The sequence below is a fragment of the Gossypium hirsutum genome, chromosome D01, assembly GCF_007990345.1.
Source record: "Gossypium hirsutum isolate 1008001.06 chromosome D01, Gossypium_hirsutum_v2.1, whole genome shotgun sequence".
Taxonomy (NCBI): Eukaryota; Viridiplantae; Streptophyta; class Magnoliopsida; order Malvales; family Malvaceae; genus Gossypium; species Gossypium hirsutum.
In genome coordinates this window covers 2,733,130-2,749,360 of record NC_053437.1, presented here as the reverse complement: position 1 = coordinate 2,749,360, position 16,231 = coordinate 2,733,130, and the positions used below count along the sequence as shown (strand labels likewise).

General features: G+C 31.6%; 1 protein-coding gene across 1 annotated transcript; it reads right to left on the bottom strand.

The window, feature by feature from the left end:
- Nucleotides 1–1,537: 1,537 nt before the first annotated feature.
- On the bottom strand, nt 1,538–14,339 carry LOC107943336 (uncharacterized). The gene is made up of 14 exons (XM_041087827.1): nt 13,034–14,339; nt 12,828–12,938; nt 12,503–12,684; nt 12,200–12,410; nt 10,883–11,120; nt 10,431–10,581; nt 9,640–9,948; nt 5,087–6,446; nt 4,878–4,985; nt 3,838–4,019; nt 3,368–3,578; nt 2,817–3,054; nt 2,356–2,503; nt 1,538–1,904 (listed from the first exon to the last, which is right to left on the bottom strand). Exons 1-14 carry the CDS (start codon nt 14,322–14,324, stop codon nt 1,599–1,601), a joined length of 5,046 nt encoding a protein of 1,681 aa, XP_040943761.1. The 5' UTR covers nt 14,325–14,339; the 3' UTR covers nt 1,538–1,598.
- Nucleotides 14,340–16,231: the final 1,892 nt, after the last annotated feature.

Genomic DNA, 16,231 nt, shown 5'->3' with positions numbered 1-16,231 from the left:
TTATGTGCTCTAATATGGAATTAGTTATACTGTAATAATATTTTTATTTTTATTTTTATTTTTTAATTTAACTTGAACAATTTCACTCTATTCGGTTCGATTCGACTTAGGTCGAATTTCATTTCACTCGACTCAATTCGAAAAAAAAAATTCAAATTGAATTAGGATGATAAAATAGGACTCATAAACTCAAATTTTTTTCACTTGATTCAATCAAATGCTCATCCCTATATCAAAATTGAGTTAGGATGTTTAATGTTAGTTAAATCTATAATGTGAAAATGGAGAAAATGTGCTAAGAGATATTAATTCAAGCTTGGATAAGTTTGAGTAAATATATGTTGGTAGTAGAGGTGCTCATGGGCTAAGCCAGACCGAGTTTGGGTCAAGTAAAAAAAATAGGCCCATTTGCTAGGCCTGAGTTCGGCCCAAAAAATGGGCCTAAAATTTTATCTAGACCCGATTCGGATAAAAAAACTAAAACTCGGGTCTGACCCACCCATATTAATTTTTATATTATTTTTATATAATTTTTAAATATATAATATATCAAAATACTAAAACATTAAAATAAACTTTAAAAATATGTATATATACTTAAATAACACTAAGATAAATGCAACTTAACAAGCAAATACCTTTAAAATAATAACAAAAGTAATAATAAAACAAGTGTTATACAATATCCAAATAATAACAACAAAATAATAGTAACATAATAGTGAAATGGTAGCAAAATAGGGAGAAAATAACAAGAAAATAGCATTAAAACAACAAAAATTAGTAGATTTTTTGTCCTTTTGTGAATTCGGGCCGGGCCAGACCTAGGCAAAAAATGCTTTACTCAAAGCCAAACCTATTTTTTAAACGGGCCTTATTTTTTACCCAAACCCATTTTTTAGGTCTATATTTTGCTCAAACTCTCCCAGTTTTCGGGCCAGGCTGAGTGACTCGACTCATGAACAGGTCTAGTTGTTAGGAATCTAATTGTAAAAGATAAAAACTTTGAGGTCTAATGTTGAAAGATAGAAATGTTTAATCTTTGTACTATATTTATTTTCTTATTATTTATTTTATATTTCAATTTAATCCCCTTTCTGTTTCATACATATTGGCATGAGTTGCGGAAATGAAAACTGCCTACGACACATTCTAGTTATAACAAAATTCAGATTCAATTAGATCAGTCTTTATGGGATTGAACTTACTTCCTATATTTAAATTTGATTTCAATTTTAGGCATAGATATTTTATTTTTGGTGGATGACACCCATCAAAATTTGGTGCTCTTATTTTATTCTTTATGATTAGGTTTTAGATCATTTTTGAATTTAGGGTGAACGGGTTCAAATTGTTAATCTTTTATATTCAACTCAAGTTAGGTCAAGTTTAAGTTTGGATTTGATAAAATCGTATTTTCAAGTTTGGGACAAAGCTACCATGTTTAAATATAATGGTAAATTCACTCTAAAATGGAACAAATAAAATGACAAATTATGATCAAAATAAAATGATAAAAACATATCAAAACATAATATAAAAAAAAATTTACTGCTTGAACTTTAATTGTAAACACTACAAATAATTAATTTGTATCTTTATCGACCATCAAAACCCGTCAGAGTTACATCATTAAATGAAACACAATCTTCAAAATCATTGCTAATTAATAGTGCTTGAGTGAAAGCAGGTTGTTTTGGAGTGTTAAGATCTGAAATCTCACTATTAAGCATTGAAACAATAGTAGACATAGTGGGTCTATCTTTAGCATATTCTTGAACGCATAGCAATCCAACATGTATGCATCTCCATATTTCTTTCTTATTCTTTAAATCTGATTCCGACTTTGAAATCACCTTGTCTACTAAGTCCCAAATGTTGCCTTCATTCCATAATTTCCAGACCTGAAACAGTAAACAATATTATCTAAATTAATGCCTAAATCATTTGGCTTAACTTGACTCAAATTTTTACCCTTAAAGCTTTAATAGAATTAATTGAAGTGTTTTAACTCTACTTGTTTTACCTAAGTCTACAATGAGCTTCACTCCTATGTATAACTTCAAACTTGATTACTTGTAATTAAGCTCAAGTTTGAACTGAAAATTTTCAATATTGATTAAAGATTGAAAACCATTGCAAGCTACGCAATTCAAGTATAAGGGTTCTTGAAATTCACTTGCGAGCTACTCAATTCAAGTATTAAGATGCTCAAATTCAATTCACATGATCGCTTAACTCAATAATTACAGAGCTAAATTCAAGTTTTTTCAAACCGAACCCAAATAGCTCGCAAATACAAAATCTTACACCCTAATTTCATCCTCAACATCTCTAACTATCTTATAAACTTACATATCCCAAGAGGCTAAGGTCATCCTTGTTGTAAAAGCTTTTGTTTCTTCTTCCACTAACAATCTCCAATAGTAGAACTCCGTAGCTGAACACGTCAGATTTCTCTGAAAATCGCCCATGCATTACATACTCAGGAGACATATAACCACTGTATTTTAACATAAAAAACAACACCAATTACAGCTCTTATTTAAACTTGTTCACGAGCCAACATGAATTAAGAATAAATAATAAATAATAAATAATTTAAAGTTAACTATAAAAAAATAAAAATATATTTTTAATATTTTATTTATAAAATTAAAAACAATAAATTGAGTCCACAAATTGAACAAAATTAACTCGATACAAGTATGTACATGTATCATCTTTAAGCACTAAATCTGACCATAGATATATTTATACCATATTTTATTAAAAAGAGCATAAAAAGAAATGGTAGGAAGGAAGTTCCAACTTACTAAGTTCCAACAACCCTTTTAGTGTTGGCTTGATTTTCGTCACCTCTGAAGATCCTGGCTATCCCAAAATCTGAAATTTTTGGGTTTAGCTCTTGGTCAAGTAAAACATTACTTGCTTTTAGATCTCTGTGTATAATTTTCAATCTTGAATCTCTATGAAGATAAAGCAATCCTCGACTGATCCCTTCAATAATATTAAAGCGTTTTCTCCAATCCAAAAGTTTTTGTTTAACGGGATCTATAACAAAATTTAAACATAAGAACCTACTAAATTAATAATGAATTCCTATAATTGAGGATCTAAACTACAATTGTATTTCTACCATATCGTATTCATTATGATTGTAGACATAATTGAAGTTATTTCAATAAATTGAAATAAATATTAAACGGTGAAGAGAATCAAAATATCACTACACCTAAATTTAAATTTTGTGAATGGAAAAAACATTTATGGGAGAACATTATTTTTTTAAGGGATCCTATTCAACTGAATTATGAATTTGATTAGAGACCCAAAATATCATATAAAATTTGAATAAATTACTAACCGAATAGAAAAGAATCCAAACTTTTGTTGGGCATAAACTCGTAGACGAGCATCTTCTCTTCTGCTTCAACACAACATCCAAACAATTTAACCAGATTTCGATGTTGGAGCTTAGAAATAACCACCACTTCGTTCATAAATTCTTCCAAACCTTGCCCCGAAGCTTTCGACAATCTCTTCACTGCTATTTCCTTTCCATCATCTAATGTTCCCTGCACTCAAAAATCAGACTACAATACTTGATTAAAAAAAATTGTCATTTCATTGACTCTAGATTCACCAGTTTTAGGATAATTATTATCATCAGTTCAAAATTTGAATGGGTTTAGGTCAGATTGTAGTGAGCTCGCAAGTTGAACTTGCTTTCTTACAAAGTTCTCGACTAACGAGCCTGGCCTACGAGCTCATTACAATCCGGCTTTAGGCCGGTGATGATTATCCTAACAACCGGAAATCGCTATTATATATTACCTTGTAAACCGAACCAAAACCACCCTGCCCTAGCTTTTTTTGGGGATGGAAGTTGTTGGTCGCGGTGGCAAGTTCTTCGAAATTGAATAGTGGAAGCTGCTGGAGTTTAACACCGATTGAACTTTCTCCCATATTTTCACTATGAAATTTGCCTTTGATCTGTGCCCGCCTTTTATTACTTCCTGTGATGGAAATCAAAGAAGCAATGAGTTGAAGTAGAGGTGCTCATGGGCCGGGCAGCCCAGCCCGACTCGGCCCGACGGCCTGCCCAAAATATGGGAAGGTTTGAGTAAAAATATAGGCCCGAAATATGGGCTTGAGCAAAAAAAGAGGCCCGTTTAGAAAACGGGCCGGGCCTCGGGCACAACTTTTTTGACCCAGGCTCAGTCCGACCCGGCCCGATATTATATATATTTATTTTTTTAATTTTAAAATGTTTTTAAAATACTTTTTTTAATTTTAAAATATTTTTAAAATACTTTTTTAAATTTTTTAAATAAATTTTTAGTATTTATTTAAAAAATAGGCCGGGCCGGGCCCGTGCTTATGATTTTTTTCCCGGGTCAGGTCTGGGCAAAATTTCAGGCCCATATTCCAGGCCCGGCCCATGAGCTCCTTGAAGGCTACATAATTGCCCACAGTTACTGTTGTAAAAACAAAGACGACCTTACTACTTTTCCCTTTATCTGCAAATCCAGAAACTTGGTTTATGAAACTTCGACCCAAAAGAATTGCAAATTAATTCACCCAATTTATCTAACACATGGTCCACGTTATTTAAATATAAAAATATATCTGAAATGGGTGCGAATTCGACCTTGAACTTTTATAGTAGTACTCAATCAAGTTTAGAGCTTTTGTCCGTATTCCAGTTCGACTCAATTCTATTCTAATTTTATTTTATCTAAACTTTGAATTTAAATCGAGTAAAAAATACCTTTAAATCCAATTTTACCCTAAGTGAACTCTTAAAGAATTTACATAATATTTCTTAAAAGAAAGTGACTACAAAGATTAAATAAATAAAGATGACATTTTACCTCTTTGTTGACCCATTCTACGCAATAAGAAGAGTGCAGAAATTATTATAATCACCACCATGCCTGAAATTACTGTTGTAATAACAATTATCTCACTATTCCCTTTATCTGCAAATCCAGAAACATGGTTAATAAAACATCTAGACCAAAAATGAAGATTAATTGATGCAATTCGCCACACACATGGTCGATATGGAAGACAAGTTTACCAAGTTCCGACGATGGCAGACGAATGTAAAGATCGACTCCCCGATTAGAGAATTTCTGGACATCAATCAAATCTCCACTCCATAACATGCAACCAATGCCAGCATCATACGCATAAGCCACGCAGGAACAATTCTTCATGCATTGATCTTTGCATTCGCCGTTAGTTATTGATGACTGGTCTGGAAATGCGGGCACTTTCACCTTCTTCAGCTTTAAAAACCCATCATCTCCTTGGCCTGCTTCACTTCCATTGTTGTCATATCTTTGGCAGTGCAAAGGGGTAGTCCTAAAACACCCACTACTCCAATTACCTCGACTCCATTCCTCTATATTCCTAGGCTTAAATCCTTTCAAACAACTGCAAATGGGTCGTTTCGTTGAATCGCAGATTCCAAATGCCCCACACTTTCCATAAAAATCACAATCTGTTAGATAACTGGAGTACCCGTTTATCCATTCCCCTTTCCCCGCGTCCCATATTCGTTCAACGAATCTTCCTTCAGACTCTAATTCATAGTATATCAACCTAGAGTCAGTAGAATATTCGTAAGTTTCGTAATAAGTTTTTTCTACATCATCTGCAACCACATAAAACCCATCAAAATAAACACTATTAACATGTATTAAACCAATATAGATACGACCATTCCATGGGCCGGTCCGAAAATATATCTGGTTATTGTTCCAAATGACACCCTCCGGGATGCTGAAAGGTTCAATGCCTTGAAAAAAGTTGCCATCAGATGGATCATCAGGGCTTTTCCATGATCTCGTCTGCACCTTACGACCCGTTTTTACATCAGTGCTGATCTTCATAGTTTGAAGGAATACATTAGAAGGGTGTTGAAAACTCTCCCATAAGATGCTGCTTCCTCCATTCTCACCGTTATTGAGGACAAGGTTTCCAGAGTCTAAAAGTTGTGCAGTTGTTGCATTAGGAACCAAATTCGTAACATTTGTTGACCAAAGAATCTCAGCTTTTCCATTGGAAACAACAAGGTTGCCATCACCTGATATGGTGAGAATCCCAGAAAAGCCTTTGAGAGGCCTGTTTCTATTTGCCACCCATACAACAGTTTGTAGGGGGATTTGATGGTACAATATCCCTACATAACGATTGCTGGAGTTAGGCAAGCTGAAGAATCCCAATCGGAAAACACCATTCTGGGAGATTATAACATCAGGGTCTTTGATGGATTTTGATGCTGTTATAGTGTGTGAAGCAGTGCCAAATTGCAGCTGTAAGTAAAAACAAGATATTAAAGCTACTAAAACAGAGCAGCTAATAGTTTTCCCCATGACCGTGTAACTGGTGCAGAACTTGGAAGTGATTCTATGATTTATGAATGATATTAATAAAGGTCAAATAGTATATAAGGTCCCTGTATTTTTACATTTTTGGAAGATTTAGTCCCTACAATATATTTTTTTTCAATTTCTTTGGTTTTCAAAATATGTATTTAATCATACTAAATTATTTTGACAGAATTAATGAAAAAAGTTGATTGTCAATATTGAAAATAAGGTGCAATTGGAAAGTTGTACAACCTACCATATATATGTTGGCATATTTTTTATTGAAAAATCTTTATTTAATTCTTACATCATATTGAAGACTTTAAGCGACAATTTGACGGAATGGATCATGACGAAATTCAGTCAAGCAATTGCTCTATTTAAAGACTTTATGTTATTTTTGCTACAGAGAGATCTGGTTTTTTATAGAAATAGAAGTTTATTCCTCGAAAATCTTTACATATTTTGATTCCTTATTGAAAATTTATTCGAGAACAATTGAAGGGAATATATATGTTCCCACCAATTGAAGAATTACTAGGCATTAATGCTTATCTAAAGAAGACTTGTTTGTCTCATTATAGACGATTATGAGAGAGCACTTGTCTATTCATTGTTAGGAAATTCTTAATGTAAATTTATTGTAAACCATTTGTTTTTTTTTTTTCAGTTTGTAGCTAAGATTTCAAGGGAAAGTCTTAGTGGGGGAAAATGATCTTATATTGATATATAGGAGCGATGTTACAATTTGGTGAGAAAGTTGAACTTAAATCACATCTTACACTGCATATTGATAATAAATTAGATTTTGGTCAAAGTCTCATAGACGTAAAAGAGTTTTTTAATTTGTATAACCAATTTTTGTGTCCATCTCTTTCAATTGAATTTGTAATTTCTAAAAAGCGAGAGATTAAAAATACCTAATTATATGAAAGGACTAAATTCACAAAATATAAATTGGGTAGGGACCTTCTACAGAAATTGACTCTTTTTTAGGGTCTGATTTTGACATGGTGGAATGATGTTTCATGGCAGCCTCAAATGTTTACATCTAGTGATCTACATCTCAATTTTCTTTGTATATACGTAATCTCATTTTGACTTACGGAAAATTTCTGGAAGTGTCAATTACTCTTGATTTTCTATATTTTTGTTGGCTCTTTCTTCCATTGGAGTACCAAAAAATCAACTCATGTGCCACCATGTTCACACAAATACAATCAGGGTATAGGATATCCAAAAACTCGAATTCTGGACCTAAGACTATATTTTGATTTATAAAATAATTAAATTCTTTAAATTATATATGTATAAGTACTCAAACAATAGCAGTTAGTTATTTTTAAAATATTATATAACAAATATATTATCATGTGTGATATTATATTAACTTTTTATTTACAAATAATACTCATAAAAATCATATTATATTACTTAATGAATTTAATTACTATCGTTTGAGTTAGGATTGAATTTTAAATTCTAAAAATTTTAAAGATTAAGAAGAAATTAACCTAAAGAATAGAGTTACAACTTACACATAAAATCAATCTAATAATAAAATTCAACTACTAAAATCAATTAAATGTATAATTTAAAGTATTAGAATACTATACAGAACCCACTAGACTTGCTTGGAGCTTAAGTTGGTCTTTCTTAATTTGCCAAGCAAAGAAGGTGGAAGATACAGATCCTGTCAGCAAATCATGGAATATGACATGATAAAGTAATTTCATGTTCATTTATTTATATTATGGACTTACAAGTACATTATTTGTAGAATTATAATTGAATACAACATTCTTTCAGCAGACAGACACATTGACTTAGGGTGGGTTTGGATGGGGAATTGGGTGCGGTGCAGTGCAGTGCATTTAGTTTACTTTTTGTCTCACGCTACAGTATCGTTACAGTGTCTAATCTCACCGCCACCGCTGTTTTTACACTAGGCGCAGGTAAACGCACCGCCCATCCAAACTCACCCTTAGTATTTGCCAATCTTTAGTAGAAGTTTTTTTGTACGTTTGATATGACGCATACATGGCTTATATGCCCCACACCTTGGAGTTGTTTGCTATAGGGATAAATCTAAAAATTTATGATTTCATATATGAAAACTTTTTTTATTTAAATTTTATAAATTATTAATATAATTATCGATATAACACAATTTTTTATTTTATATTACATACATAAATAACTTAATTTATCTAAAGTTTGATGTGTATAATTGCATCAAATCAAAGTTCATGTATTAAATTGCATATTAGATCAATTTTTATGCGTAATTTTGATATTTATTCCTTATACGAATCTTACAAATAAGAATATTTGTTTAGCTACAGATGCTGGACTGAGTGATAAGAAGTTTAATCATGGGGGAAATCAGAAAATTTTTCTAGGCGTTAGAATTAAGTTATATATTTTTGTGAGAGATAAAATGCAATTTCACCGTTTTAATAACTTATATATTTATAATTTTAACTTATATTTTTTATATGATGTAATGATATTTCAAGGCAGCTGCAAATGTTTACATCAAGATTTGAATTTTCTTCAAGCACTAATCACTACCTATATTGTATTCAACTAGCATGTCACCTTGATCATGGAAATCAATACTTCTAGCTTGTCATGCACGTTTAATTTGGTTGACTTGAAGACTCATTTACCTTCCACCCAATATGCAAGTTTAATTTGCTTTCCACTCTTTTCTTCTTAAAGTTTACATTGTTGATTTAAGACATCAAAAGAAGTCTCTTTACGGAAACGCGAGGACATACGGGGGAGTTCCGGAAAGATCTGTGAAAGGTACATCCCCAACTTAAGTGGAACTGTACTTAGTTAGGGGAAGACTTATGACACTAACTATATCATGGAAGATTATGGCCGCCAGATTGGAACGATGCTTTGACCCAAAACAATGAATCCTCCAAAAACAATGGAAGCATTTTGGGTTAGGTAAATTTGGGTTTGAATCATTTTAATTTTAAATTATTTTGGATTTTAAATTATTTTTAAGTTTGAATTGAACAAGTTTAAATTGTTGATTTCTTTTATGTTCAAATTAAATTGGATCCAGTTTGAATCATTAAACTGCCATGTTCAAATATAATGGTAAATTCACTAGAATGGAACAAATAAAATTACAATTATCATAGAAATAAAATGATAAAAATAGGTTGAATATAAAAGATAAATTTCAATACTTAAAACTGTATTTCTAAAAGCTAAAAAAAATTAATTTGTATTTCTATCGGCCATCAAGGTTTGTAAGAGTTACATCATTAAGTGAAACCTTATCTTCAACATCATGACTCATTAGTGGTGCTTCAGTGAAAGCAGGTTGTTTTGGAGTGTTAAGATCTGAAATCTCACTATTAAGCATTGAAACAACGGTAGGCATAGTGGGCCTATCTTTAGCAAATTCTTGAACACATAGCAAACCAACATGTATGCATCTCCATATTTCTTTTTCATTTTCATTCTTTGAATATGTTTCTGACTCTAAAATCACTTTGTCTACTATGTCACGAATATCGCCTTCCCTCCACAATTTCCATGCCTGAGAATAGAAAAGAAAATTCGTCTAAATTAATACCTAAACTTTTCAGCCTAAATCAACTCAAAATTATAAACACAAAGTCTAAATAGATTTTGATTAGCTCAATTCAACATATGTAAAGATCCAACTGCTCAGAATTTCTTGCTTAAGCTTGTTCACCTATGTCTAAATTGAGCTTCATTCTTAGGCTCAATTTAAACTCGATATTGTAGTCAAACTCGAATTTCAATTGAAAATGTTGAATATATATTTAAAGCAAAAAAGAGAGCTTATACTCAATTCAAGTATTAGGACTTTCCATGTCACCTTGCAAGCTACCCAATTCAAGCATTAAGATTCTCAAGTTCAGCTCATGATCGCTCAACTCAATAGTTACTTAGTAGAATTCAAATTTTCTTGATTTGAACCTGAATAGCTTGCAAAAACGGTATTTTACACCCTAATTCAACCCACCAACATGTCTAATTATCTTATAAACTTACATATCCCAAGAGGCTAAGTGCATACTGATCGTTGCAAAAGCTTGTGTTTCTTCTTCCGCTAACAATCTCTAGCAATAGAACTCCAAAACTGAATACATCTGATTTCTCTGAAAATTGCCCTCGCATTACATACTCAGGAGACATATAACCACTGTATTTTAACATTAAAAAACATTAATTACAACCCTGGCCTAAACTTACTCATGAGTCGGTCTAAATTAAAATTAAATAATAAAAGTATAAAATAATATATTCTTTATTATTTTAATTTTTAAAAATGGTAAAATGAGTCCATAGATCAAACTAAGCCAAACTAAGTTTAGGTCTAGGCATGTAATCTTTTTAAGCATCGGACCTGATCCATCAATAGATATATCTATACCATATTTTATCCAAAAAAAAAAGAGAGAGAGAGAATAAACTTAAATGATAAGGAGAAAGTTCCAACTTACTAAGTTCCAACAACCCTTTTAGTTTTAGCTTGATTTTGATTGCCTCCGAAAATCCTAGCCATCCCAAAATCCGAAATTTTTGGGTTTAATTCTTCATCGAGTAAAATATTACTTGCTTTCAGATCTCTATGTATAATCTTTAGTCTTGAATCTCTATGTAAATAAAGCAATCCTCGACTAATCCCTTCAATAATGTTGAATCGTTTTCTCCAATCCAAAACATCTTGTTTAGCTGGATCTGTGACAATACTTAAACAATAAGACCTCAAGATTTATAGTTAATTTCTATAATAGTGGATTTAAACTACAATCATTGTTGTATTGTCTACCATATCGTATTAATTGTGATTGTAGACAGAATTGATGTTATGTCAATCAATTGAAATAAATATTGAACACTGAAGAGAGTCAAAATATTACGTTGCTGCCATTCAAATCTCAGAATATAATTACATCAGACATGTCTATGGACCAAGCCATAACCTATTTTTCATATCCTCTTACACAAGTTTGCACAAAATCAACTAGGCGGCCAATTTTATTGCTTAGAAAAAACTTAGAATCATACTTCTATATTTTATAATTACTAACTTCTAGTGTGACATATGTGTGATTTTAATATTTAATTAATTTTTAAATATTAAAATTTTAAAGGTAAGCTATAAAGATAGTCATTCAACTATTAGTGTGTTTCTGTTTAATGTTATCAAAATTTAATATTTTGGTCACTCTTGTGTTAAATCACTAATAGTGACTTTTTTTTTGGCATAATAACAATTTTAATCCTTCAATATTTATAGAATCTATCAATTTAGTCCTAAATTTAAAAAATTGAACACATTTAACCCTTAACTTTACACATTTTGTTAATTTAGTCTTAATTCTTAAAAGTTAAAAAACTTTAAAAAATTAAAAAAATTAGAAGTTTATTTTTCGATAAAAATACATAAGATTTTCCTTACATAATGGTTTTTCAATGGGAAATTATGTTTCTTCATTTTTTGAAACTTTTCAAGAAAATTATATCCAAGATCTAACCTATATGGATTGTACCTACCAAATCAAATGAGTAGGACTTATCGGATTAGGTAACTGTGGTAGTCAAGGCCAAGTTTAAGTTGTAATGAGAAGGAAAACAATATTAATGCTTATTAGGTCGAGTGATAAGGAATTCAATTCCCCTTAAGCAACAATACAAGATCAAGTCCTGTGAATGAAGAAAATAATTTTAGGAAAGTTTTGTCCCTTGTTTAGGGTCCAAAATAGCGAAAAATCACAAAAAAAAAAGGTAAAAAAGGATTGGAATAAGTTACTAACCAAAGAGAAAAGCGTCCAAACTTTTGTTGGGCATATATTCGTAGGCGAGCATCTTCTCTTCTCCTTCAACACAACAGCCAAGCAATCTTACCAGATTTCGATGTTGAAGCTTAGAGATCACCACCATTTCATTCATAAATTCTTCCAATCCTTGCACCGAAGATTTCGACAATCTTTTTACTGCTATTTCCTTCCCACCATCTAATGTTCCCTGCACACAAAGTTCAACTCAGAAGACTTGATAGGAAAAAAGAAAATGTGATTTCATTGACACTGGATTTGCAAATCGCCATTATTTATTACCCTATAAACTTGACCGAAACCACCCTGCCCTAGCTTTTCTGCGTGATTGAAGTTGTTTGTCGCGGTGGCAAGTTCTTCAAAATTGAATATGGGCAGCTGCTGGAGTTTAACTCCAATTGAATTTTCTCCTATATTTTCCCTACAAATTTGGTGTTTGACCTGTTTTTGTTTTTTATTCCTGCCTGAGATAAGATCAATGTAGTTAGTACCATATTGGTGAATGTACCCGGCCCTTTTATCTTAATATCCGTGTATATATTCATAGCCTAAATGTTAATTTCTTAATAAATTATAAATACATTTAAATATTTTTCATATATATTACCTTTATGTTTAGCCATCCTACACCATAAGAAGAGTACTGCAGAAATTGTAATAACTACTATGCCCGCAATTACTGTTGTAATAACAATGACCTTTCTACTTTTCCCTTTATCTGCAAATAGAGAAACTTGGTTAATAACTTCAACACCAAAAAGGCAGATATTGACGCAATTTATCAAACACATTGTCGACACTCAGAAATTTTACCCAGTTCCGAAGAAGACAGACGAATGTAAAGATCGACTCCGAGACTGGAGAGTTTCTTGACATCAATCAAATCTCCACTCCACAACATGCAACCAATGCCATCATCATACGCATAAGCCACGCACGAACAATTCTTCATGCATTCATTTTTGCAGTCACCGTTAACTATTGATGACCGGTACGGAAATGTCGGCACTTTCATCATCTGCATCTCCAAAAACTCATCGTCACCTTGGCCTGCTCCACTGCCATTGTTGTTATCTCTTTGGCACTGCAAAGGGGTATTCCTAAAACACCCACTACTCCAATTACCTCTACTCCATTCCTCTGCATTCCTAGGCTTAAACCCCTTTAAGCAACTGCAAATGGGTCGTTTCGATGAATCACATATTCCAAATGCCCCACAGATTCCGTAAACATCACAATCTGTTTCATGACTAGGGTACCTGTTTATCCAGTTCCCTTTCTCCGCATCCCATCTCCGTTCAATGAATTTTCCCTGAGTATCTAATTCATAGTATATCAACCTAAAGTCATTAGAATATTCATAAGTGATATAGTACGGTTGTTGTGGATTATCTGCAACAACATCAAACCCATCAAAATTGACGGTGTACATATATATTATGCCAATAAAGATATTCCCATTCCACGGACCGGTCCGAAAATAGAGCTGGTTATACTTCCGAATGACAAGCTCTGGGATGTTGAAAGGCTCAAAACCAAGAGAAAAGTTACCATCAGATGGATCATCAATGCTTTTCCATGATTTCAGCTCCACTTTACGACCCGTTTTTATATCAACGCCGATCTTCATAGTTTGAAGGAAGACATTACAAGGGTGTTGAAAACTCTCCCATAAGCTGCTTCCTGCATCGTCACCATTACTGAGAACGAGGTTTCCTAAGTTTGAAAGCTGGGCAGTTGTTGCATTAGGAGCTGTATTGGTGACATTTGATGACCAGAGAATCTCAGTTTTGCCATTCAAAACAATAAGGTTGCCATCATCTGATATGTTGAGAATCCCAGAAGAGTCTTTGAGAGGCCTGTTTCTATTTGCCACCCATACAACAGTTTGTACGGGGATTTGATGGTACAATATCCCTACATAACGATTGCTGGAGTTAGCCAAGCTGAAGAATCCCAATCGGAAAATACCATTCTGGGAGATTATAAATTCAGGGTCTTTGATGGATTTTGATGGTGTTATGGTGTCTAAAGCAGTGGCAAATAGCAAGTAAAAGCAAGATATTAAAGATAGTAAAACAGAGCAGCTAATAGTTTTTCCCATAATCTCTTCCCAGAACTTGGAAGTGACGCTATGATTTATGAATGATATTTGGAATCTTGAAGGATTTACACTAGATGAACTCAACTCAATTTTCTTCAAATGATTACATCAAGATTTGAAATTTCTTGGAGCACTAAGCACCTCTTTATGTTTTCTTCTTACTTTTCATTGCAGCAATTTTAAAAACAATTAAAGATTAAAGTGGAAAGTAATACTTTAAAAATTATCAAATTGTATTTACTTATCTCTTAGCGTAAGTTGTATTTCAAAACATCAAAATTAATTAAATAAGTTATTTAATTTTTTTAAAGCATTATTTTAGTTTTTACTACTTTTTCACTTTACTCTTTAGTAATTTTTACCTCGATCAATACTTGGAAAATATGTTTTTTGAATCATTAAAATGGAAGCGATTTAGAATTTAAGGGACCAACATAAAATGTGAACATGATGTGATATGTACAGCTAACCACCATTAAAAATTTAATGATTTAGTAACTAAAATAAATTATCCTAAAAATTAAATAACGAAATTATAAAAATTTCGAGCAAAATAAAAATGACTAGATAATCTTTCGTAATTAATTTAGTAATTAAAAACTATTGATAAAATTTATGTGAGGTTAGAACTTCCAGAAGTTACAGACGAAGACGACATTTAAATAACTTTGACTAATATAGGTAGCTTTTGTCAAACCGATGAATTTAGAATAACTTTGACTAATGAAGCACATTCCTTTTTTCTTTTTTTTTTCAAAAGTATTTTAGCAATGACCGAGTCTTGTTAAGGAAAAAAAAGGTCTCTTACCAATTACAGTATACTATATGGCATAAGTTAGTGCTTTTCTTTGCCTAACCTTTTTTAAAAATTATATTCAAGATCTACTAGTTCTTAAAGAACTTTGCCTCTCTTTTAGAGTTCAACTTAATTTTGCCCTAAACTTAGTTGAGGTTCAATATAATTATCCAGTACTGAAAAATTACTAATAAAAACTAAAAAAAATTTGATACGTCAACTCATTTATTATTATAATATTGAAATTAATTAATTTAATTAATTTAATCTTCTTTTAAATTTTAATATTTTATTTTATATTTTCAAATTAAAATCAACTCAAATAAATCATATTTAATAATTATACATGAAATTCAAATTTCTTTTAATTATATGATGCCGAGTCTTTCATAATAAGCTAAAACCTTACAACTAATTTCAATAAGTTATTTAACTAACTTTTATGTTTTGAAATTTAAAATTTTAATATTGAATTTTTTTTAGAAATTTTGGCAATGTGATAAACAAGTACAATTTGACACTTTTTAATGCATTATTTTAGTTTATACTACTTTGTCACTTTAATTCTTAATTTTTTTTACTTCAACCAATACTTTAAAAAAAGTATTTTTTGAGTTAATCCAAATGAAAGCGACTTAGAAGTTAGATGACCAAAATAAAAATGCGAACATGATATGGCGTATACAATTAACAGCCGTTAAAGATTTAACGATTGAATGATTAAAATGAAAGCGTCCTAAAATTTGAATAAAGAAATTGTAAAGATTTCATTTTAGGTGACTAAAATGAAAGTACCTTAAAAGTTGAATGATCAACTAAGTAGTTTATTTTTTTTAATTTATGACATAGAAAACATTAATGAGCGCATTTAGTAAAAAAATGAAGCTTGAATGTGGTATTTCATTTTTCAACTTGGGCTTCACACGTTCGGCCCTTATTTCTTTGATCTGCCCACGAAGGGTCCCTTTAGGTCCATCATCTCTAACTCCCTTCAAAGGCCCAAAAAGCTCTATTGAATTAGCAAAAACTTAATCTAGCCCACGAAATCCATGCATTGATCTTTGCAGTCCCTGTTAATTATTGATGACCGGTCCGGAAATGCTGGTACTTT

What these genes read in the sequence shown, in the direction of transcription:
- LOC107943336 (XM_041087827.1), bottom strand. Translation starts at nt 14,324, where the DNA reads ATGGGAAAAACTATTAGCTGCTCTGTTTTACTATCTTTAATATCTTGC. An exon ending in TCTGTCTTCTTCGGAACTGG is followed by an intron (nt 12,939 to 13,033) that starts GTAAAATTTCTG and finishes CTCTATTTGCAG; the next exon opens with ATAAAGGGAAAAGTAGAAAG. An exon ending in GTTTCGGTCAAGTTTATAGG is followed by an intron (nt 12,411 to 12,502) that starts GTAATAAATAAT and finishes CTTTGTGTGCAG; the next exon opens with GGAACATTAGATGGTGGGAA.